Source organism: Micromesistius poutassou, assembly GCF_964030765.1.
Source record: "Micromesistius poutassou genome assembly, chromosome: 8".
Classification (NCBI taxonomy): domain Eukaryota; kingdom Metazoa; phylum Chordata; class Actinopteri; order Gadiformes; family Gadidae; genus Micromesistius; species Micromesistius poutassou.
This window is the reverse complement of record NC_140278.1, coordinates 20,945,062-20,966,420: the sequence shown is the minus strand read 5'-3', so window position 1 is coordinate 20,966,420 and position 21,359 is coordinate 20,945,062. Positions and strand designations below refer to the sequence as shown.

At 48.3% G+C, this 21,359-nt stretch overlaps 3 protein-coding genes across 4 annotated transcripts in view; 1 reads left to right on the top strand and 2 right to left on the bottom strand.

Annotated features, from left to right (window-relative positions):
• The window catches only part of nek10 (NIMA-related kinase 10), a gene marked incomplete at both ends in the record, with an annotated part of 16,934 nt that extends 14,892 nt beyond the window's left edge, over positions 1-2,042 (top strand). Inside the window, 5 exons of the mRNA XM_084471107.1 lie at positions 193-230; positions 330-430; positions 1,056-1,139; positions 1,775-1,880; positions 1,999-2,042. Coding sequence (XP_084327233.1) covers positions 193-230; positions 330-430; positions 1,056-1,139; positions 1,775-1,880; positions 1,999-2,042 — 373 coding nt within the window. The remainder of the gene's footprint in view (positions 1-192; positions 231-329; positions 431-1,055; positions 1,140-1,774; positions 1,881-1,998) is intronic.
• The window catches only part of LOC311351107 (uncharacterized protein), a 223,410-nt gene extending 208,705 nt beyond the window's left edge, over positions 1-14,705 (bottom strand). For both annotated transcript variants that reach the window (XM_084471198.1, XM_084471199.1), the window contains exon 1: positions 14,580-14,705. The gene's annotated coding sequence lies outside the window, so the exon portion shown is untranslated. The remainder of the gene's footprint in view (positions 1-14,579) is intronic.
• A 119-nt stretch (positions 14,706-14,824) lies between these two features.
• On the bottom strand, positions 14,825-16,870 carry LOC311351947 (single-strand DNA endonuclease ASTE1-like; the record flags this gene model as incomplete). The annotated part of the gene is made up of 2 exons (XM_084472108.1): positions 14,825-15,040; positions 15,626-16,870. The coding sequence occupies 2 exons, from the start codon at positions 16,868-16,870 to the stop codon at positions 14,825-14,827; spliced, it is 1,461 nt and encodes a 486-aa protein (XP_084328234.1).
• Positions 16,871-21,359: the final 4,489 nt, after the last annotated feature.

The following is a 21,359-nucleotide window of genomic DNA, read 5'->3' as shown; positions in this document are numbered from 1 at the left end:
GGAGCAGGACAGACTGACGGAGCAGGACAGACTGACGGAGCAGGACAGACTGATGGAGCAGGACAGACTGACGGAGCAGGACAAGACTGACGGAGCAGGACAGACCCACACACGGATCATGGGTCGTGAGTCGGTTAGAAAGGGTCCAACAGATTCCACTGAGTTGTTGTTCTTTTCTTTGTCACGATGAAGGGATGACAGCGCTGCTCCAAAGACTAAACCACGACCAGGTAGGTCACCGCTGCGTCACACACACCCCCTCACTGACTCAGAGGGCAGCCTGTTGAGTCTCCTTCGCCCCCCCACCCCCCCCCCCCCCCCCCCCTCAGCCTCCGCAGGGATCTCCATCTCCCAGCGGCGGCTCCGACAGCTGGACGACCCCATCCTGAGGTTCCTGGTCCTGCTGCACAAGATCATCTACATCACCCAGGTACTGCCTACATAACCCAGCATGCACCGCCCAGGTACTGCCTACAATACCCAGCATGCATCACCCAGGTACTGCCTACAATACCCAGCATGCACCACCCAGGTACTGCCTACATAACCCAGCATGCACCGCCCAGGTACTGCCTACAATACCCAGCATGCATCACCCAGGTACTGCCTACATTACCCAGCATGCACCGCCCAGGTACTGCCTACATTACCCAGCATGCATCACCCAGGTACTGCCTACAATACCCAGCATGCACCGCCCAGGTACTGCCTAGAATACCCAGCATGCACCGCCCAGGTACTGCCTACATTACCCAGCATGCACCACCCAGGTACTGCCTACATTACCCAGCATGCACCACCCAGGTACTGCCTACATTGCCCAGCATGCACCACCCAGGTACTGCTTACATTACCCAGCATGCACCACCCAGGTACTGCCTACATTACCCAGCATGCATCAGGTTCAGTTTCAGGGTCTGCTTAGCTCAGGAGGTAGAGCGGGCCTGTGTGTGTGTGTGTGTGTGTGTGTGTGTGTGTGTGTGTGTGTGTGTGTGTGTGTGTGTGTGTGTGTGTCTCCACAGCTCCCTCCAGCCTCTCACAGCGGGGGGGGCCAGGGGAGGCGTCTGGTGGAGCGGTTCAAGAAGTCCCTGTTCCACCAGGAGAGCAGCGCCCTCAGCCTGAAGGTCGCGCTCAGCAAGGTCAGAGGTCAACCTAACCCTAACCCCCCCCCCCCCTCACCCCCACCACCACCACTTAAAGATTAGCATTGTGTGGCATCCTATCCTAGCTGTCTGTGTTGTGTACGGGGAACGGGTTAACCTAGTGATGGTTAGTGTGTACGGGGAACGGGTTAACCTAGTGATGGTTAGTGTATACGGGGAATGGGTTAACCTAGTGATGGTTAGTGTATACGGGGAATGGGTTAACCTAGTGATGGTTAGTGTATACGGGGAATGGGTTAACCTAGTGATGGTTAGTGTGTACGGGGAATGGGTTAACCTAGTGATGGTTAGTGTATACAGGGAATGGGTTAACCTAGTGATGGTTAGTGTATACGGGGAATGGGTTAACCTAGTGATGGTTAGTGTATACAGGGAATGGGTTAACCTAGTGATGGTTAGTGCTTGGCACTTGGTTCTATGAACATCCTCACTGTACCCACAGAGACATATTGTTGTTTCTCCTTCCTCTGACAGATGTACTTACTGCAAGTCGCTTTGGATAAAAGCGTCTGATAAACGCCCTGAATGTTAATGTCAACATGACCACAGTCATATTGCCCTCTGACCTCTGACCTCTGACCTCTGACCCTGGCTCCGCTGCGACCCCTCAGGTCCTCCAGGGCTGCTCTGAGCCGGTGGAGCTGGGCTCGGCCTGCTCCGACTGGTGGCAGCAGAGCCTCTCCGTCAAGGCCCCGCTGAGCGGGCCTCATCAGCCAGGTACCACCCTGTCCCTGGTCCTCTGGAGAACCTTCTGTAGGAGGGGTTCTCCTCTCCAGGTACCACCCTGTCCCTGGTCCTCTGGAGTACCTTCTGTAGGAGGGGTTCTCCTCATCAGCCAGGTACCACCCTGTCCCTGGTCCTCTGGAGAACCTTCTGTAGGAGGGGTTCTCCTCATCAGCCAGGTACCACCCTGTCCCTGGTCCTCTGGAGAACCTTCTGTAGGAGGGGTTCTCCTCTCCAGGTACCACCCTGTCCCTGGTCCTCTGGAGAACCTTCTGTAGGAGGGGGTTCTCCTCTCCAGGTACCACTCTGTCCCTGGTCCTCTGGAGAACCTTCTGTAGGAGGGGTTCTCCTCTCCAGGTACCACCCTGTCCCTGGTCCTCTGGAGAACCTTCTGTAGGAGGGGTTCTCCTCTCCAGGTACCACCCTGTCCCTGGTCCTCTGGAGAACCTTCTGTAGGAGGGGTTCTCCTCTCCAGGTACCACCCTGTCCCTGGTCCTCTGGAGAACCTTCTGTAGGAGGGGGTTCTCCTCTCCAGGTACCACCCTGTCCCTGGTCCTCTGGAGAACCTTCTGTAGGAGGGGTTCTCCTCATCAGCCAGGTACCACCCTGTCCCTGGTCCTCTGGAGAACCTTCTGTAGGAGGGGTACATTTACGGCTGCGTATGTATTTTTGAAATTTTAAATTGCTGCAATAAATGATGTTGTTGACTTATGTTGTTGACTTCTAACTTAAATCTAACAGTAGTCTATGAGTAATACATCGGCGGTAACCACTGTTTTTGGGGTATATTGCGAAATTGCGCCAGCTGGACATTCTGTGGTATTGGATGTGTTTGAATAAAATACATCCAATACACGGAATGTCCAGCTGGTGGCTCCACTGAGGCTATAGTAACGATGCTCTTGGCGCTCTACGAGTGCCCTTGGAGCCGTCGTTAGCTACGAGGGTTTTAACGACGTTCGTTACGCAACGATGCTTTCGGGAAACGGGTCTGAAAACTCTACGATGCTCAGTACGATGAACTTTACGACCCAGTTAGGCTAACGATGCTTTGGGGAAACGGGGCCCAGGGTTGGTTCAGGCAGCCTCACCTGGCCCGACCCACACTGATTGAGTCTGATCGGGCTGGGCGGAGGCTGCACACCTGTTGCACATTGAGCAATCAATTTGTTAATTAGTTAGACCAGCCCCCAGCCCGCACACACTCCGGGAGCTGTCCTGCCCGGCGACATGCAGCACCAGCACAGCACACGCCCACAACATGTGTCATCGTTTAAAGTGTACATTCTGTGTGTTCTCAGAGACGATGGACCAAGCGTCCCTCAGGGATGCTGTGTCTTATGAACAAATGCAGGTCTGTTTCTACATGTTGCCGTTTAAAATGGATTCCCCATTCCTCTACTCCTTCCAAAGTGTCCCACAACATTGAGAGTGCGTAGCATGTTATTGATTTCTAGATTTTCTATAAGTTATTATTTTTTTTTTTCTGATACAGAGAGGGAATAATATGGGCATAATGTGGGCCCAGAAGCCATGCGGTCAAGATCGTTATCGTTTCCATACCAAATAAATACTATTTGGCTCAGTACTGCATGAAAATGTGCACAAAATCAATTTCGCCTTACCCCTTATTTGACTGACACATTTTACTACACATTTGCCTAACAGGTTTGGTTATATATCGGAGGCCATGTAAATGGCCTTTTGTCTATACAAATTTAACTTTCCAGTAAGTCTGGCGGGATCAGTCTTGGATTCGCTCAATTAGTTTCACGTTTCCATTTGGTCATTTAGCTTCATGTAAGTGTTCATGCAAAGCGTCCTTCGAGTTGGGCTGAGATACGCGCATACAATCAAAATGTACTTTTCTGAATCTCCACACACGGACACAGAGTTCACCAGTGTTTTTGTTTGGTAACCTGCTGTTCATTGGTCAGAATCTGTCTTTCTGGTCCCTGTGTGATTGATCCGGTTTGAAGCGGTGACGGTTGGTTCTGGTCCGTTTCAGGCGGTCATCGAGGAGGTACTGGAGGAGAGCCCATACTACGAAGGGACAGGAGCCAGGTGACCGTAGCCTAGGGTCAGAGAGGTCAAGGTCATCAACACATGTTCACTAGCCCTCCCCTCTGACCCTAGGCTCAGAGGTCAAGGTCATCAAGACATGTTCACTAGCGCTCCCAATAAGTTCACACCGCTCCGTTTAAAAGAGAACAAGCTCAATTTATATAATTATTATTTGAATAATTACTATTATTAGTATTTTGATATGAAATGCAATCTATAGTTTTTTTTGGGGGGGGGGGAAATGTACTGATTCCTTTAATTAAATAAATACAATCAATTCGTTTTTTTTATTTGTTTGTCCATGCATTGTGTGTAATAGGCAAGAAATGTATTCTTTATGAATTGGGTGTGACTCTACGGATATTTGATGTATGACTATAATGTCATCGCCTTGTTTTTGTTTGTATAAAATATGTACAGATATAGATTTAATACATGTAAATGTTTGACTAATATATGGGAACACTGTTCAAATATACAATATAAGAATATTAAAGTAACAATATAATGTATTCTTTTATTAATCATTAGTCATTTGAAACATTTTGTGTCATTTGGATTTCTGTTCGTTTTCGTTCATCACTTTGACAATAAATATCTGAGCTGATTGATTTTATTATTTTTATGCCGTTATAGCATTTCTATTTTGTGAATAAACAAACGCAACTATAAAGACTTTCATAGTTGCATAATTTGCCCAAATGTTGTAATTTGATTATTTAAGTTAAGTAAGTTGTGTTCTATTTTTTTATGTTCTATAATAGTAATTGTATCAATATAGTTATAGTTAATTAGTTATGTTACACATTAGGCTTTTTTTTTTTTTTTTTTTATCAAAAGGAAATACATATACCATCATACGGTGTAATTTCATACTTCAATCAGCCTACAATTCCTGGTAGCAACAGTATTCCTCTACTCCATATGGTTTTAAACCACACTCACACATCCACATATATACCATTCATTCCCACTCATCCACATATATCTTCCACCTTTTAAACACACAAACCCAAACACACACCCACAGTTTGTAACAAACCCACCCACCCACTCCCACCCCCGCTCAACACACACACACACACACACACACACACACACACACACACACACACACACACACACACACACACACACACACACACACACACACACACACACACACACACACACACACACACACACACACACACACACACATCTATGGCGGTGCACACCTGCATGTAGTTCCGCTGATTATTCGCTGATTATTTCGCGGGTCTCGGTGCGGATCGCGCTGCGTCTCCATTGAGCCCCACTGTGCTGCTGCTGCTCCGTCAGCTGTTGGCTCCACCACATCAAACAGGTTAGATTGAAAAAGACGCTGAGCCGTCTCCATTACACGGTTAATATTGACGTTATTTTAGTAGTTGGTAGTCGAAACATGGTTAGAAACGTCCGGTTGAAGTTATAAAAGTAACTAATGATCCGTCTGGTCCTTTGTTCTCCAGGTTGACCGTCGGGTTAACGAACACTTTTTGAAGTAAAACGGCCCGCTACATCCGGACCTGCTGTGAGTAGGACACTTATTTATAATTTATCTTAATTGTTTTTTACTCTAGGCCTACTTGATGAGTTGAATAATAGTTCTGGATGTATGTCGTCGTAAGCTGTTTTTAATTGAGTTAATTGATATTTTTCACCGGGTGACGCGGTTACAGATATTTATCAATGACTCCATGACGGAGTTGGCGGCGGAAGACGTAGGGGGGCGGGGCCATGACGTCACACAATGACTCCGCACTCGGTTACCGTCGTAGTTAGATGGGAAAAATAACTTATTTTAATAACTTATTTGGATTTATTGGATTAATCACTAATTAAAACACACACACACACACACACACACACAAGCCGTAAAACTAATCTCGTTGCTCTCCTTCACAGCTCAAGAAGAAGAAACAGATTCTGTGAGTATCACGATTGAACCACGAAGAAGAAGAAACTGCGAACTGTAAGTCACAACATTTTCTTTTAATGCTGTGGGCTGACAGCGTTTAGTTTGAACCGGTTCTCAGGCCCTGCCCCACGTTGGCCCCGCCCCACGTAGGCCCTGCCCTGCCCCACGTTGGCCGGGGCGCCCCACGTAGGCCCTGCCCCGCCCCACGTAGGCCCTGCCCCGCCCCACGTAGGCCCTGCCCCGCCCCACGTAGGCCCTGCCCCGCCCCACGTAGGCCCCGCCCCGCCCCACGTAGGCCCTGCCCCGCCCCACGTAGGCCCTGCCCCGCCCCACGTAGGCCCCGCCCCACGTAGGCCCTGCCCCGCCCCACGTAGGCCCTGCCCCACCCCACGTAGGCCCTGCCCCGCCCCACGTAGGCCCTGCCCCGCCCCACGTAGGCCCTGCCTCTCTCTCTCTCTCTCTCTCTCTCTCTCTCTCTCTCTCTCTCTCTCTCTCTCTCTCTCTCTCTCTCTCTCTCTCTCTCTCTCTCTTTCTCTCTTCCCCCCCCCCCCCCCGTTCTCATGCCTGTCATTCGTCCCTAGAAGATACTTTAACCGTCCACTTTCCTACTACATTCCTCATCATTGCATCACATCCCATGTGTGTTGTCCTACTGATAAGGGTGTGGTCTGACTGACCAGAGATGCATGCGAGGGTTCTGCGCTGTTTGAGGCCTTCAGTTGTGTAGACGTTCCCCCTCAGGGGAACCAAGTGTTTAAGAGGCCGTCGTCACGTCAGTTACATGAACTGGAACGTCCTTCAGGATGGAGACAGGGACCCCTCAAGGAGTCACACCAGGGGGAGAGATGTGAGGGCTGTCCCTCTCAGCAACTAGAACCCAACCTGGTTCCTGCACCTGAGAACCACGGAGCACGTTCCAACGTTTCCCTCCATACGCTTTGAAGCCCTAGCACCCCCACCACTGGTCTCTCGTCTCTCAAAGACCTACAAACCCAGCACTGGTCTCTCCGTCAAACCCACCACTGGTCTCTCGTCTCTCAAAGACCTACAAACCCACCACTGGTCTCTCCGTCAAACCCACCACTGGTCTCTCCGTCAAACCCACCACTGGTCTCTCCGCTCTCAAGTACCTACAAATCCACTGCTGGTCTCTCCGTCAAACCCACCACTGGTCTCTCCGTCAAACCCACCATTGGTCTCTCTTCTCTCAAAGACCTACAAACCCACCACTGGTTTCTCTTCTCTCAAAGACCTACAAACCCTCCACTGGTTTCTCTTCTCTCAAAGACCTACAAACCCTCCACTGGTTTCTCTTCTCTCAAAGACCTACAAACCCTCCACTGGTTTCTCTTCTCTCAAAGACCTACAAACCCTCCACTGGTTTCTCTTCTCTCAAAGACCTACAAACCCTCCACTGGTCTCTCGTCTCTCAAAGACCTACAAACCCAGCACTGGTCTCTCTGTCAAAACCTCCGCTGGTCTCTCCTCTCTCAAGGACCTAAAAACCCACCACTGGTCTCTCAAAGACCTACAAACCCAGCACTGGTCTCTTCTCTCTCAAGGACCTAAAAACCCACCACTGGTCTCTCAAAGACCTACAAACCCAGCACTGGTCTCTCCTCTCAAGGACCTAAAAACCCACCACTGGTCTCTCCTCAAAGACCTACAAAACCTCCACTGGTCTCTCCGTCAAAACCTCCACTGGTATCTCCGTCAAACCCTCCACTGGTCTCGTCTCTCAAAGACCTACAAAGCCACCGCTGGTCTGTCAAAACCTCCACTGGTCTCTCCTCTCTCAAAGACCTACAAACCCACCGCTGGTCTCTCCTCTCGTTTGGCTTTGTATTCCTTTGAGTATTGTCATTGTTTGTGTATATACACAATCTAATAACTGAAAATAAAGAGATGTGATCTTTAACCTGGTACTGGTCACTTTGTGTGTCATGGGGTACTAAGTGTGTGAGGGGCAATCTTTGCATGGCATGGGGCACTACTTCATGTGAGGGGCAATATTTAACCTGGCATGGGGCACTAAGTGTGAGAGGGGTGATCTTTAACCTTGCATGTGGCACTAAGTGTGAGAGGGGCAATCGTTGCCCTGGCATGGGGCACTAAGTGTGAGAGGGGCAATCTTTAACCTGGTACTGGGCATTAAGTGTGAGAGGGGCAATCTTTAACCTGGTACTGGGCACTACATGTGTGAGGAGAAATTTTTCTACTTGGCTTGTATTATCTGAATATTTTAATTTTCAGCTATAGGAGGAAGCTACTCTTCCTGAAATACCCTTGAGTGTCATTTGGTCGGATGTTTCTGGATGACTCAAGTCTGTGGCCTAAATCAAAGAGGATAACAAAGTGGCTGTTCAATACAGCAAGAGCCTGGAACGATCTAGCATCTGGATCTCAATTCGACCCTTCTACACACTGGACAGGATGACTTGGATGACTTGAGTGTCATGCAGCTTGGACTGTAGTGTGACTGAATCATGCAAACAATGGTAAGCGACAATGGCTACTTGGTACAATGGATGATGGACTAACGGCATTCTGAATGGACAGAATTGGATGAGAAACCAACCAACTGAAGATGGAAGATGAAACATTCTGCAACGTGGCTTCCCTACCTAACCTCAACATGATGGACTGCTGGCAAGCCCTCTGGATCTCCTGTACTCCTGCCCTGAGATCCAAGTATTTCTCGGGCTGAATCGGAAACCATCTTGGAAACATCCCAACTAGCGTCCCTGTCGAGCTGCAGTTGTGCTCTTCAGAAGAGGAGGTGAAGAAAGCCTCACTGGGGCTTCAAGGTCTATGAAGAGGAACGTTGAAATGTGCTCCATGATTCTCTCCTGTAAGAGCTGGGTTGTATTCTAGTCGCCGAGTGGGGGAGCCTCACATCCTACCCTTTGGCGTTTCTCCTTGGGGAGTCCCTGTCACGGTCTTGACGGACGTTCCAGGTCATGTAACTGATGTCACGACAGCCTTTTGAAAACTTGGTTCCTCCTGAGGGGGAACGTCTACAGAACTGTAGGCGTCAGATGGCACAGTATCCCAGCATGCATCTCTGGTCACTCAGATCACACCCTGATCAGTAAGGCAACACTCATGCGATGTACATGCAATGTTTTAGAGAGTAGTAAGGAAGTAGACAAAAGGCATGAGAACAGTTTGTTATTTTGTACTGTTGTCAGTCTTGTTTATGGGTGGGAATTATTTGCTAAATGGGGGGGATATGAAATGTATAGTCAATTATTTGTACATGAACCAACAGCAACAAACTACTAGATCTGCTCAAGGTAAGTCTGTTGGCTGTATTTTGCAACAAGACGACCAAAGCACCGCAAGATCTCCATCGTCGTTCCAGCTCAAGGTAAGGGGCTTCTGCAGGGGGGTTGGTAGATTCGAGACCGCGATGTGGGTCTATAAAGATGCTGTCTGACTTCACAGGATCTCCTGGACCAGGGTGGACCAGAGGCTGAGGACCAGCAGGTGACCAGATCCCCAAGCCCAGGCATGGGAGACCAGAGGCTGGAGACCAGATCCCACTGGACCAGGTATGGGGCACCAGGGTGGATGATGATGATACATTGGATGTGTATAGTGCTTTTCTCGCACTCAATTATAATGTAGGGTATCCAGATCCCCTAGACCAGGCATGGGGTACCAGGCTGGACCGGAGGCTGTGGACCGGAGGGTATCCAGATCCCCCTAGACAGGCATGGGGCACCAGGCTGGACCAGAGACTGTGGACCGGAGGGTATCCAGATCCCACTGGACCAGGAATGGGGCACCAGGCTGGACCGGAGACCGGAGACGAGACTGGGGACTGGAGGGTAACCATCACCAAACACTTGACACCCGGAGGTTCTTTTTAATTATTTCAAACGATCGTAGTTTTTCCTTCAGATTTTTCATTCTGTGAATTTTAGCCAAAGCTGTGATTTGAAGTAATTAAGGTCACATCAGCTGCTACTACTACTATAGTTTATCCAGTGTACATCAAGGTGGACACTAAAACACAACTAAAACGTAACAGCTGGTCACACTCACACCTGGTAACGTAACATCACCCTTTTAATGTGTTTGTATTGTTAACAGATGAAGCTGACTACCCACCAGGAGCGAGACAAGGACTACGATGGGACTGCTCAAGTCTTTGGAAGGTTAATACCAACAGTTTTTTTTTTTTACATCGTTTCACCACCAGAGCTATGCTGTTCAATTCACAGAATGTTTTACTATATGCCTGAATTACAAATTCCCAAGTGTGTGCATGTTTCATGTTGAAGTTTCAAATTTGATTTGATTCAGAATTATTTAAAGACCGGGTAAACCAAAAATAATTATGGGTTTTGAGTTTATAATACCACAGGAAAATATATTATTAACCACCCTGCCAAATTTGAAGGACTAAAAAAATCGCGAAGTATATAAAATTATGCTTCAAAGTTGATGAAAAATGAGCAGTAATCCCTGGCTCAGGACGGTGGGGGCGTGTGCGCTGCAGGCCAGGAAACCACGCCCATCACCGGAGAGGTCCAACGGGCAAGCTAGCTGCAAACTGACAATTCAAATCAGACTCGTGAGCGGTAAAACCATAGACGGGTGAAACCACAGAATGCTAGTGCGCGGTTAATGTATTTATACCTAGAGGGCAGCAGGGGGCGGGTTTATGTGAGTAAGACCGCTTTACGTAACGCGGTCCTCGATGTAGACCCGCCCATTTTAAACCTGCACACAGAACATTCTCTGAGGCCTAGCTCCTCAAGGAAATGATGAATGGGAAAAATATTTTTTACATGTTTTGAGGGACACATTTAAGGCCTAATTAATATGATAAGAAGAAAAATACTGAATTTGGTTTACCCGGTCTTTAAACAAGGTGTCCAAAGAATAATAAACTACTACCACTGTGTTTCTAGTGTAGAATTCTCAAAACAAAAGTATTTTCTTCAACACAAATTATATTAACTAAAAAAATCATGGACAAAATGATGGAGGAGGAGCCACCTATCTGGAGGGAGACCCGGAATCTGGTTAGCCGCCTAGCTGGACATCGTTAGCCTCCTAGCATAATTGATATAGTTAGCTTCATAGCATAATGGATATCATTAGCGTCATAACATAATCGGTATTGTTAGCCTCATAGCATAATCGACATCGCTAGCCTCCTAGTGTTATCTATATCGTTAGCCTCATAGTATAATTGATATTGTAGCATAATTGACATGGTAGCCTCATAGCGTAATGGACATGGGTAGACTCATAGCGTAATCATCTGTAGCCTCATTGACATCGTTGGCCTATGGCTAACAACATAGCTCATGCTACGAGGCTAACGATTTGTGTTTTTCCTCTTGCAACATTTCAGTGACCCACCGACGACGCCTCGTCAGATCTGGACGGTGGAGACTTCGGATTCAACGTCTACCTCGCAGGACGTGACTTAAGTCACGGGTTGTCAAGGGTTCCTTGTTTCTCAAGGGTTCCTTGGTTCCTTCGTGGGTTCCTCATGGTTCAGTGTTAGGGACAGAGTTAGGGTCAGATGGTCTCACGATGAACCATTGTTTTTTAATCACATCCCAGAATTGTTTCACTGTGCGCACAGATGTTGAAATGTATACTGATGTTTTATGATATAAAATCATTTAAAATGACCTGGTTGTGTGGCTTGTTGTATGGTGATTTTTATTATACACATGCATGTTACCCTAATAAGGTAAGATTACCTCTCCCCTCCCCTATACCCTAACCTCCCCTATATCCTAACCTCCCCCCTCCACTGTCCTCCCCCTCCCATATCCTCTCCCAACCTCCCTCCCCAACCTCCCCCTCATACCCTTATCTTCCCTATACCCTAACTTCCCCCTCTATACCCTGACCTCCGTCCTCGCCCCCTCCCATACACCCTTACCTCCCCTCCCCTATCCTCCCCCCTTCCATTTCCCCTAACCTCCCCCCTCCCCTAACCTCCCTCTCCCCTTTACCCATACATCCTCTAATCCTAACCTCCCCCTCCCCTATCCTCCCCCTCTCCCCTTTAGCCATACCACCCCTCTCCTTTAACCCTAACCTCCCCTTCCCCTATCCTCCCCTTTACTCACACCTCCCCCCCCCCTCCTTTAACCCTAACCTCCCCTTTACTCATACCTCCCCCCCCTCCTCTAACCCTAACCTCTCCCCTCCCCTATACCCTAACCGCCCGTCTCCCTAACCCTTACACTCACCCCCAACCTTACCCTGATACTCACCCTTATCCTTACCCCTAACCCTAACCCCTAACCCTAACCTTAACAGCGAATATCAAGCCAGTAAAAGCATGTATGATGATTGTTAGCTAACTGGACAATCAGATGGACAGTGGCTATACAGTATAGCTAGTCCAGCTTTCCAACCCAATTTTGTGTAGCCCACCTTTGTGAAATGTGTGATAAACAGGAAAAGGTCCTGCCACACTTACCTGACAACTGGAATGGGGTAATTTTTGGGATTACCGTTGAACTACTATGTGTTCACCCGGCTATGAACTGAGACTTGATAAATCATATTATCAATATATAACATATCTTGCCTTTTCTCTCTATAGTGTAACACTATATAGTACCATTGATACACTTATTAATACTAACCATCATGAAACGTATAGCAATACTAACCCACTCTATATATCTCTCTTCCCCCTTACCTCACTTGTGAGGTAAACCATTACCAGTCATCAGCCATCCTTGTATTTGGCCCTCATCGCACCTGAAGTCCCATCCCTATGACTGCCCTACCATCGCCTGTTGCTGTCCCCTTGACCGGATTCCTGGACTGCGCTGCCTAGCGATCCACTACTGCCCTATGACAATTCCTAATCCCTATGACAATTCATCCCTACACTAGACTATTTGAACTTTCTGACACTAAATGGGATTCATGCATTATCATACTGGTTAGGTAACCATCCCACCTCTTTGTAACATAGGTCCCTAAAAGATGTATAGATATATAGATCTAATGTATTCATACATTGTTTATGTAGGATATACGTATGTGTATATATAACCTAATCATATTGTTTCTTCAACTTAAAAATAGCTGACCGTTTTTTCCCCTTCTCGGGGATTATGTTCCCAGTTTTGATCTCGGACGTCTGGTCACTTATAGCATATAAGAATATTCTATTGCTGTTAAGCCAACTATGAATAATAAAACACGGCAAAACATGTGTCCTTTATCATAGCTACACGTATGACAAAAAACCGCGTGAAAACCAGTGGTATTCAGTGAGGTAAGATGAATTAAATGCACTGACGGTTCATTGCTCCTGCCAAACGAATTACACTGAGTGGAGCGGATCACCACTCCAAGATGGCTCTCGGGCACCCCCTCAGCTGGGAGGCTGGACACACACACTTTACAAATCATATTTTATTAATTGACATCTCAGAAATACATTTCATATTATGTTGAAATGTATTTTGGCTAAATGTATCCTTAAATAGTCGAAGGTCTTCCCCACGCAGTCACAAATTGTTGCCAAGAGGCTTTATAAAATAGATTCATACACCAACGATAAACGACTGTTCAGGGTAGGTCGGAGTCGCTCACGCGTTTGACAAGTTTTACAACGACGCCCGCCAGGAATGTTCCGACTTTGCAAAATGAAAGTAAAATGTCGAGGAGCATAGCTCAGGAGACGCCAAAACACCGAGAGTCAAAGTGCACAGCGAGGCGACGCCCTGATTTAACAGCTGCCCTATCGCCCCCACCCCTAGAACTCCACCCCTTCCTGCTCACTCCCACCCCTCCCTCTCCTGCTTCCTCCCCAGTTCTGGGTTTCTGGACCGGCCCGTCCTGTCTTTGGTTCTGTAGCGTGTCTTAACCGACACCCTCGGCCTATCAGAGCCCTGATCCAGGCCTGCAGCCCCGCCCAGCTCCTCCTCCTCCTCATCCAGGGTGATGAGGTGAAGGTGCTCCATGCTGGCCCTCAGCTGGGCCTCGGGCCCCCCAGCCCTCCCGTTGGCCCCGGGGTCTGGCTGGGTCACTGCTCCCAGGAGCCTCCTGTACAGTCTCCTGAACTGGTCGTCCTGTACCATGTCCTCTGGTCCTCTCTCCTGGAGCTGCTTCTGCCGCTGGTGCACCAGCCGGCCCTGGTACAACCTGGACCAACCCGTCTGGGATTAATGAAGCACTTATCTTATCTTAAAACTACATTCTGTTGACCCACCACTCAACTTTCTCTGTCACAAATCTATATCTGTAACAATGTCTTGTTCTATCACTGTTATATATCCCAATCTTGCTATGTTACTTTTATTTATTACTATTTGTTACTTTTATTTATTTAGCTCCACAGGAGCTTTTGACATGGTGTAACTATGGTAAAAAAACACGGGCTGCCTAGGTGATGGTATACTGGCTAGGTGACGTGTGTTACTATGGAGACAGTACTGATCAGATGATGGTGTTACTATAAAAACAGTACTGGCTAGGTGATGGTGTTACTATAGAAACAGTTATTTCTGGGTGATGGTGTTGCTATGGAAACAGTACTGTCTGGGTGATGGTGTTGCTATGGAATCAGTACTGTCTGATTGATGGTGTCACTATGGAAACAGTACTGTCTGGCTGATGGTGTTGCTATGGAAACTGTACTGTCTGGGTGATGGTGTTGCTATGGAAACAGTTCTGTCTGGGTGTCTCACCAGGCGAAGTGGGGTTCAGGGAGGGGCTTGCAGAGCAGCAGGTTGAGCTGGGAGGCGTCCTTCAGGCAGGCCTGCCATTGGTTGAAGCTGTGAGCCACGACATCCAGAGGCTGAGGGTCGTGGCTGGTAACCCCCTGCCAGCCTACACACACACACACACACACACACACACACACACACACACACAAGGTGTGAGTGTTTGTTTGAGTGTTTGTCTGATTGTTTTTTTGCTGAGCACACATGTGCTACCTACCTGTTGTCGCTCCTGTCCGTCGGTTCAGTTCTCCTTGGACCATGACCATCAGCAGAGCTTCGAGGAGCCTTGACTCAGGGCTGGTCCTCCTCAGCCAGTAGCAGGTCACAGCCACTGGGAGGCGCAGGTGAGCCGGAACTCCCTCCAGCGTCTCTTCCTCCACGCCCAGCGTCTCCAGACACACCTGCAGCCTCACAGCGCGGTCTGCCTGGGAAGTGGGAACGAACCACATGTCCATCTAAAGGATAACCAAGAACGCCACTTGTAGAGGTTTTGCCCAGATGACTCCTCCTATTGGATCAACACATGCTGTTTATTACATAATGCAGATGATTTATGAGACTTGCAGCATGCATACACCTCCCACTGAGAATTGAAATGGTCTCAATGTGGCAGACACAGTCAACCAGGTTAAGATATGGCTACTTAATAAGGTTGTTAATGGTGAAGTGCCAAGCTATCTCAGGGGGTGTTACAACTTTCTCTAAGATACACATGCACGCTCAACAGACGGAGGGCCAGATAGTTTGGTGGAAAAAGTTGTCTAGGGAGATCAAACATATCGATTGAAAAACTAAATGCAATTAGATTCAAACCCCCCTGAAAAAAAATTATAAATCAATGAAACTAAACTATAGTGAAGTATTCATTGAATTTGGACTTATCTTTTAAAGTTGCTGCTGACATGTTAGCCTTCTTATCACTTTGTGCTGCTGCTATCCTCAATCTATTATACATATATTGTCCATCTATTTTCAACCTATTGTCCAGCTGAATATGTCGGTAGGCCTACCTGGGGCAGAGAGTCCAGCCTCAGCCTCTGAGCGGCTCCATGGACCAGCGGTTGCACCTTGACACTGATGAGCTCCAGACCGACCCGGTCCACCTCCTCCACCTCACCCCCCCTCTGGCCCAGCAGCAGCCCGTACAACACCTTCCGGATGGGCCGCGAGGTGAGGTTGGAGCTCTGTAGGTCACTGCTCTCCACCTGGGTTGGCAATATCTTCCTCTTGTGCACCAAGAGGTCCAGAATGTCAGCTCCCAGCTCTCCTCTGGCCAGGGACGTACGGACCCAGTCGGGGACGCAACTCAACATCTCAGTGGGCAGCGGTGGAACGGTCCCCTCACTGAGGAACCCCCGCAGAGAGGAGCTGGGGAGCTCGTACTCCAGCATGGACTTCTGCACCTCAGTCTGAGTCTGTTGACTCATGTTGGGCATGAGATCCATCGCTGCTGTCAAGGTGTCTTCAATCGTCTGGAAGCCTCTCATCCACCTCAGGAGTCTCTCCAGGCGGCCAGTCTGAGACAACTCCGTCTGTCTTCCTGCCAGAACATTTTGGTCCCAGTTCACATCTCTGAGGTTGACGTAGTCGTTCCCGGCCAGCGAGGCGAAGACGGGCAGCAGCTGGCGGTCGATGTTAAAGAAGGTACAGAAGCTGGTCGTGGTGTATCGCTTGCAGGGGATGTAACTTCTGGCCCCACTTGTTTTAACTGAGTTCCACTGGAAGTGATCCAGGGGCAGAACCCCCTTGCGAAGGTGGTAGATGTAGAAGTCAGTGTCTCTGGACAGCACCGGGCAGCACCAGTCTCTGGCCAGAGCAGCCAGCTGGCCGTCAGCCTCTCCGAAACACTTGACCAGCGGCACCTTCATGTCTTTCAGTGTCTGTTCAAACACAGACAAGATGAGGTTGGGAAGGATGTCGCTCCTTTTGCCCGTCCGAGCGGCGCACCGGGCCCTCCGGACCTTCCCTCTGGCCCGGTCCATGAGGGTGTCCAGTTTGATGTCACTGGCGCCCGAACCTCCGTCCATCACCACATATGGTTTGATTTCACAGTCGGCCAGAGTCGTGAAGAGAGCCTGGACCTGGACCTGGTAGGCCAGGTACTCCCCGCCGTGGTTCTGGTCCAGGTTGGACGTGAAATACAGCGGGTAGGCCAGGTTATTGCCGTCCACCAGCAGCTTGCTGTCCCTGAAGTCGATGTCTTGGTAGATCTGGCTGTAGTCCTCCAGCAGCGAGCACAAGCCCTTCACCCCCATGGTGGCTGACAGGTCAAGCTCTAACTTCACCTGTCTGTGGTGACTAGACTGACCCAGAGAGGATTCCAGCTCCTTTATGCACCAACACACACACACACACAGGGACATACCTGCACTGGGAGTGGCTCCTTGGTTCTCTCTAAGTTTCAATTTCCTGACGTCAACATGATATGACATCATCAACTCCAACAACTGTGATAACCTGGTCACATGTCACAACAAATTTAGATCTACCTAGTCGTCCCTGACCAATGAAGCGAGGACGAGCAGCAGTTGGCGGTCGATGTTGAAGAGGGTAGAGAAGCTGGACGTGGTGTAACCTCTGGCCAGACTGGTCTTAACTGAGTCCCACTGGAAGTGATGCAGGGGCAGAACCCCCACTGGAAGGTGGTATATGCAGAAGTCAGTGTCTGCGGACAGCACCGGGCAGCACCAGTCTCTGGCCAGGGCAGCCAGCTGGCCGTCGGCCTCTCCGAAGCACTTGACCAGCGGCACCTTCATGTTGTTCAGTGTCTGTTCAAACACTGACGTGGTAAGGGGGGATAGATGCTCTTTTTCCCGCCTTTCAGAGCGTCAGGGATCATCTGGAGAAGGGCTTTTTGACGGTCCATCCTGGTGTTTAGTCACTGGCGCCCGCAACCAACCAACCACAACGTATGCTGCGATTTCACAGTTGTGCAGAGTCTTGAAAAAAGCCTGGACCTCTGCCTGGAAGGCCAAGTTCTCCCCGCCGTGGTTCTGGTCCAGGTTGGCCTTGTTATACAGGATGTAGGCCAGGTTAGTGCCGTCCACCAGCAGCTTGCTGTCCCTGAAGTCGATGTCTTGGTAGATCTGGCTGTAGTCCTTCAGCAGTGAGCACAAGCCCTTCACCCCCATGGTGGCTGACAGGTCAAGCTCTAACTTCACCTGTCTATGGTGACTGGATACGTTCTAACTTCTTTGGTGAATGGACTCACCAAGAGAGGATCCCAGCTCCTTTATACACCAACATAAACACATAGCTGCACTGGGAGTGGCTCCTCAGTTCTCTGTAGGTTTAGTTTCGCTTCTGGACATTTCCAAGGAATCATATCATCAACTCCATCAACTCTGCATTGCTTCCTGGTCCCATGAAACAATGCAGCACAAAGCGTATAGCCTACTGTACTGATGTGTGTGGGTGTACAGTATCAGTAGCCCTACTGTACTGATGTGTGTGGGTGTTGTGAAGCCCTGCCCCTCTCTCTGCCCATTGGTTGTGGGACTTCCCTGGGTGGAGATTGGGACAGGGCGTCAGGCCAATTGGCCACACCTATGGGGGTATAGGGATCCAGAGTTTTAAGGGCTGGGTAGCCATGTGTTCAGTTGTCTCTTTGCTGCTTCTAGGCTGAGCTTTGGGCTCAGTCTTCCACTCGCCATGTGGTCTTAAGTATAATTTCTTTTGTTTAAGTATAATCATTTATGTTTACTTTAACCAGTAAAAATGAGTTACTAATAAATTAGTTTTTGTTTATTTCATGTGTGGACTCCCTTTATTTTGCCACTACCTGACCCGGTGTGTGACAAAATGGGGGCTCGTCCGATTGTTAAGTTCATTTCGTAGACAAGTGTAAGTATCTTTAGTTTGGTAAGGGTCATTTGGTCAAATTCAGCCTGGTTGGTCTGAATATGGTTTGTGTGCTGGCATTTGCTTTGTGTTCCTGTTAGGAATTGTAGTTTTGCTTTAGTAAGTTGTTTGGTTTCAAAGGATTGATTGGCTTATTGGTAGCACCTGTTGAAGCCAATTCAGTAGCTGCCAGTGTTGGGAGTTCCACATGTGACTTGTCATTTGGATTTCAGTTTTAGGAGGGAGTTGGTCGGTGAAGTTTGGAAGTAGTAGAGCATTGTATCCTTATGTTTTGTTTTTTGCTTAAAGGTTAATGTTTTGGTTGTAATCAATAAAATAAAGGTTGGAACTTTGAGTTTGGTTATTGGGGACAGTCTTGTAATGTGGTATGGAACCATGAATCCCCTGTGAGGCTAAGAAGACTGGTTTCCAATAGGGGGACTGGTCTTGGGGAATTTTAGTGTGGCTGCAAAAGTGGGTAGAGCGGTTGTCTCGGGAGCACATCCACGGTGTAAGAGAGGGTCGCTGGTAACAGTTGCCTTTTTCTTCCCAGTGGGCTAAAGTGCATAAATACCCCCCATCAGTAGCGGCACGAAGACTAGGGATGGAGCTAAGGTAGTTATGGGGTCGCTAATGTCTTAGTTAGTCAGGGCTGGGGAGGTTCCATTTTGGTTTGGCTGTCCCAGACTTTGTTAGTGGTTCCAGCTGATATTGTTTTTGTTTTTTTCTTTCTCCTATTCTATTTTGTCTGTGAGTGTAGTTAGTCCAGGTATGGCATCTACAGTGGATAAATTTGTTGACTCACCGTCAGTAGCACTACTGGATCAGTGTACTAAAGACCAGTTACTGCTAATTGCTGAGAGATATGAGATTGAGATTGAGATATTGGATAAAAAGTTAAAGGAGTCTGTTAAGGGAAGTTTGATGGCAGGTTTGCTGGAACAGAGAATTATTCAACCCGTTGGGGGGACTCAGTCTTCGGCGTCTGCAGGTACTGTTTTGAGTTTTGAACAGCAAAAGGAACTTTTGTTGTTAAAGCAATCTCATGAATTACAGCTACAAGTACAACTTCAGAATATCAAACAGCAAAATGACTTGGCTTTGGAAGAGATGAAGCAAAAAACTGAGTTAGTTAGGTTAGAGCTACAGAATAAAAAGCTGAACTTAATTCAACAGGGTATATTGCCAGGTTCGGCGGATAGTGACAACCCTGTGTTTCAGTCTGGTGCACCAGTGGCATCTTTTGATATATTCAATAATTTGCGCTTGCTTCCAAAATTCAATGAAAAAGACCCTGATTCATTCTTTTCATTATTTGAGCGAATAGCGGAGTCGAGGAAATGGCCGGAGGGTGATCAGGCGTTAATGTTACAATGCGTCCTGACCGGTAGAGCCCAGGAGGCGTACTCAACTTTGAGTACTGCTGATTGTAAAGTGTACAAGCGAGTTAAGTCTGCGGTGCTTAAAGCATATGAGTTGGTGCCTGAGGCGTACCGGCAGCGGTTCCGTGGTTGGAAAAGAGGAGATAAACAGTCTCATGTGGAGTTTGTGCGAGATCTGACAGCCCATTTTGGTCGTTGGTGTGCAGCGTCTGAGGTGGACACGTTTGAGAAACTGTGCGACCTGGTAATATTAGAACAGTTTAAAAACTCTGTACCTAAAAATGTGGCTACTTACCTCACAGAGAATAAAGTAGGTACTCCTGGTCAGGCGGCCGTGTTGGCCGATGAGTACGTGTTGATTCATAAAAGCAATTTCAATGCGGTAAGTTCAGATAATGTGCGCAGAGAGAGTTATGGTCATCAAAAAGGTGCATCAGACTCTTATACTAGGAGTGAGCATGGCATGCGAGAAAGGCAGGCAGAAGGTAGAACGTGTAATTACTGCAAAGGCAGTGGGCATTGGAAGAGTGAGTGTCCAGTCCTCAAATCAAAAAATAAATTCTCTGGTACGCAAGTAAGACCAGTGGCTTTGGCCAGTTCACTCAGCCCAGCGGTAGTGGTTGAGGAGCAGGTTGAAGCCAGGCAGCAGAAGAGCATGGAGGATTTTGGACCATTCATTTCTGAGGGTTTGGTCTCTTTGCCGGGTAGTGTTGAACAGGTGCCAGTAAAGATACTGCGGGATACCGGCTCATTGGACTCATTTGTGTGCAAGTCTGTTTTACCCTTCTCGTCGGAGACTGACACAGGAGACTTTGTGCTGGTCAGAGGAATGGGGATGGTGGTGTTCCCTGCACCTGTGCATAGGCTGTGTCTTGACTCAGGTTTGGTGAAGGGAGATGTTGAGATGGGTGTGCGCACTGAATTGCCAGTGGATGGGGTGGACATAATTCTGGGGAACGGTCTTGCTGGGGTGCAGGTGTGGGCTGATGGTCCTCCTCCCAATATAGTCACTAAAAGTGTGCCTGGTCAAGGTCAACCAGACAGTGTATCAGATGTTGCAGTTGTGTATCCAGTCTGTGCTGTGACGCGTGCCATGACCACTGCGTGTGACGCACAGAGTCTTGCTACCAAAAAGTCAGAGTTGGAACCTGCTGAAGTTTGTGTGACTTTGCCTGATCAGTTTAAGTCTATGTCACGATCTGAGTTGGTTGAAGAACAGGAAAATGATGATAGTTTAAAAGAACTGTTTGACAAAGTACTTTCGCTTGGTGAGATACTTAGTTCTGCTCACGGCTATTTTATTCAGGGAGGCTTATTGTTTAGGAAATGGGTGCCTCATGGAGAAGCTTTTGTTGGGGAACCTGTTTTTCAGTTTGTAGTGCCGAGTAGGTTTCGGGACTTGGTGTTGCAAACTTGTCATGATAATGTAGCTGGGCATCCAGGGGTAAAGAAAACATATGACCGGGTGTTGCGGTACTGTTTTTGGCCCCGCCTGAAGCGTGATGTCTCAGCATATGTCAAA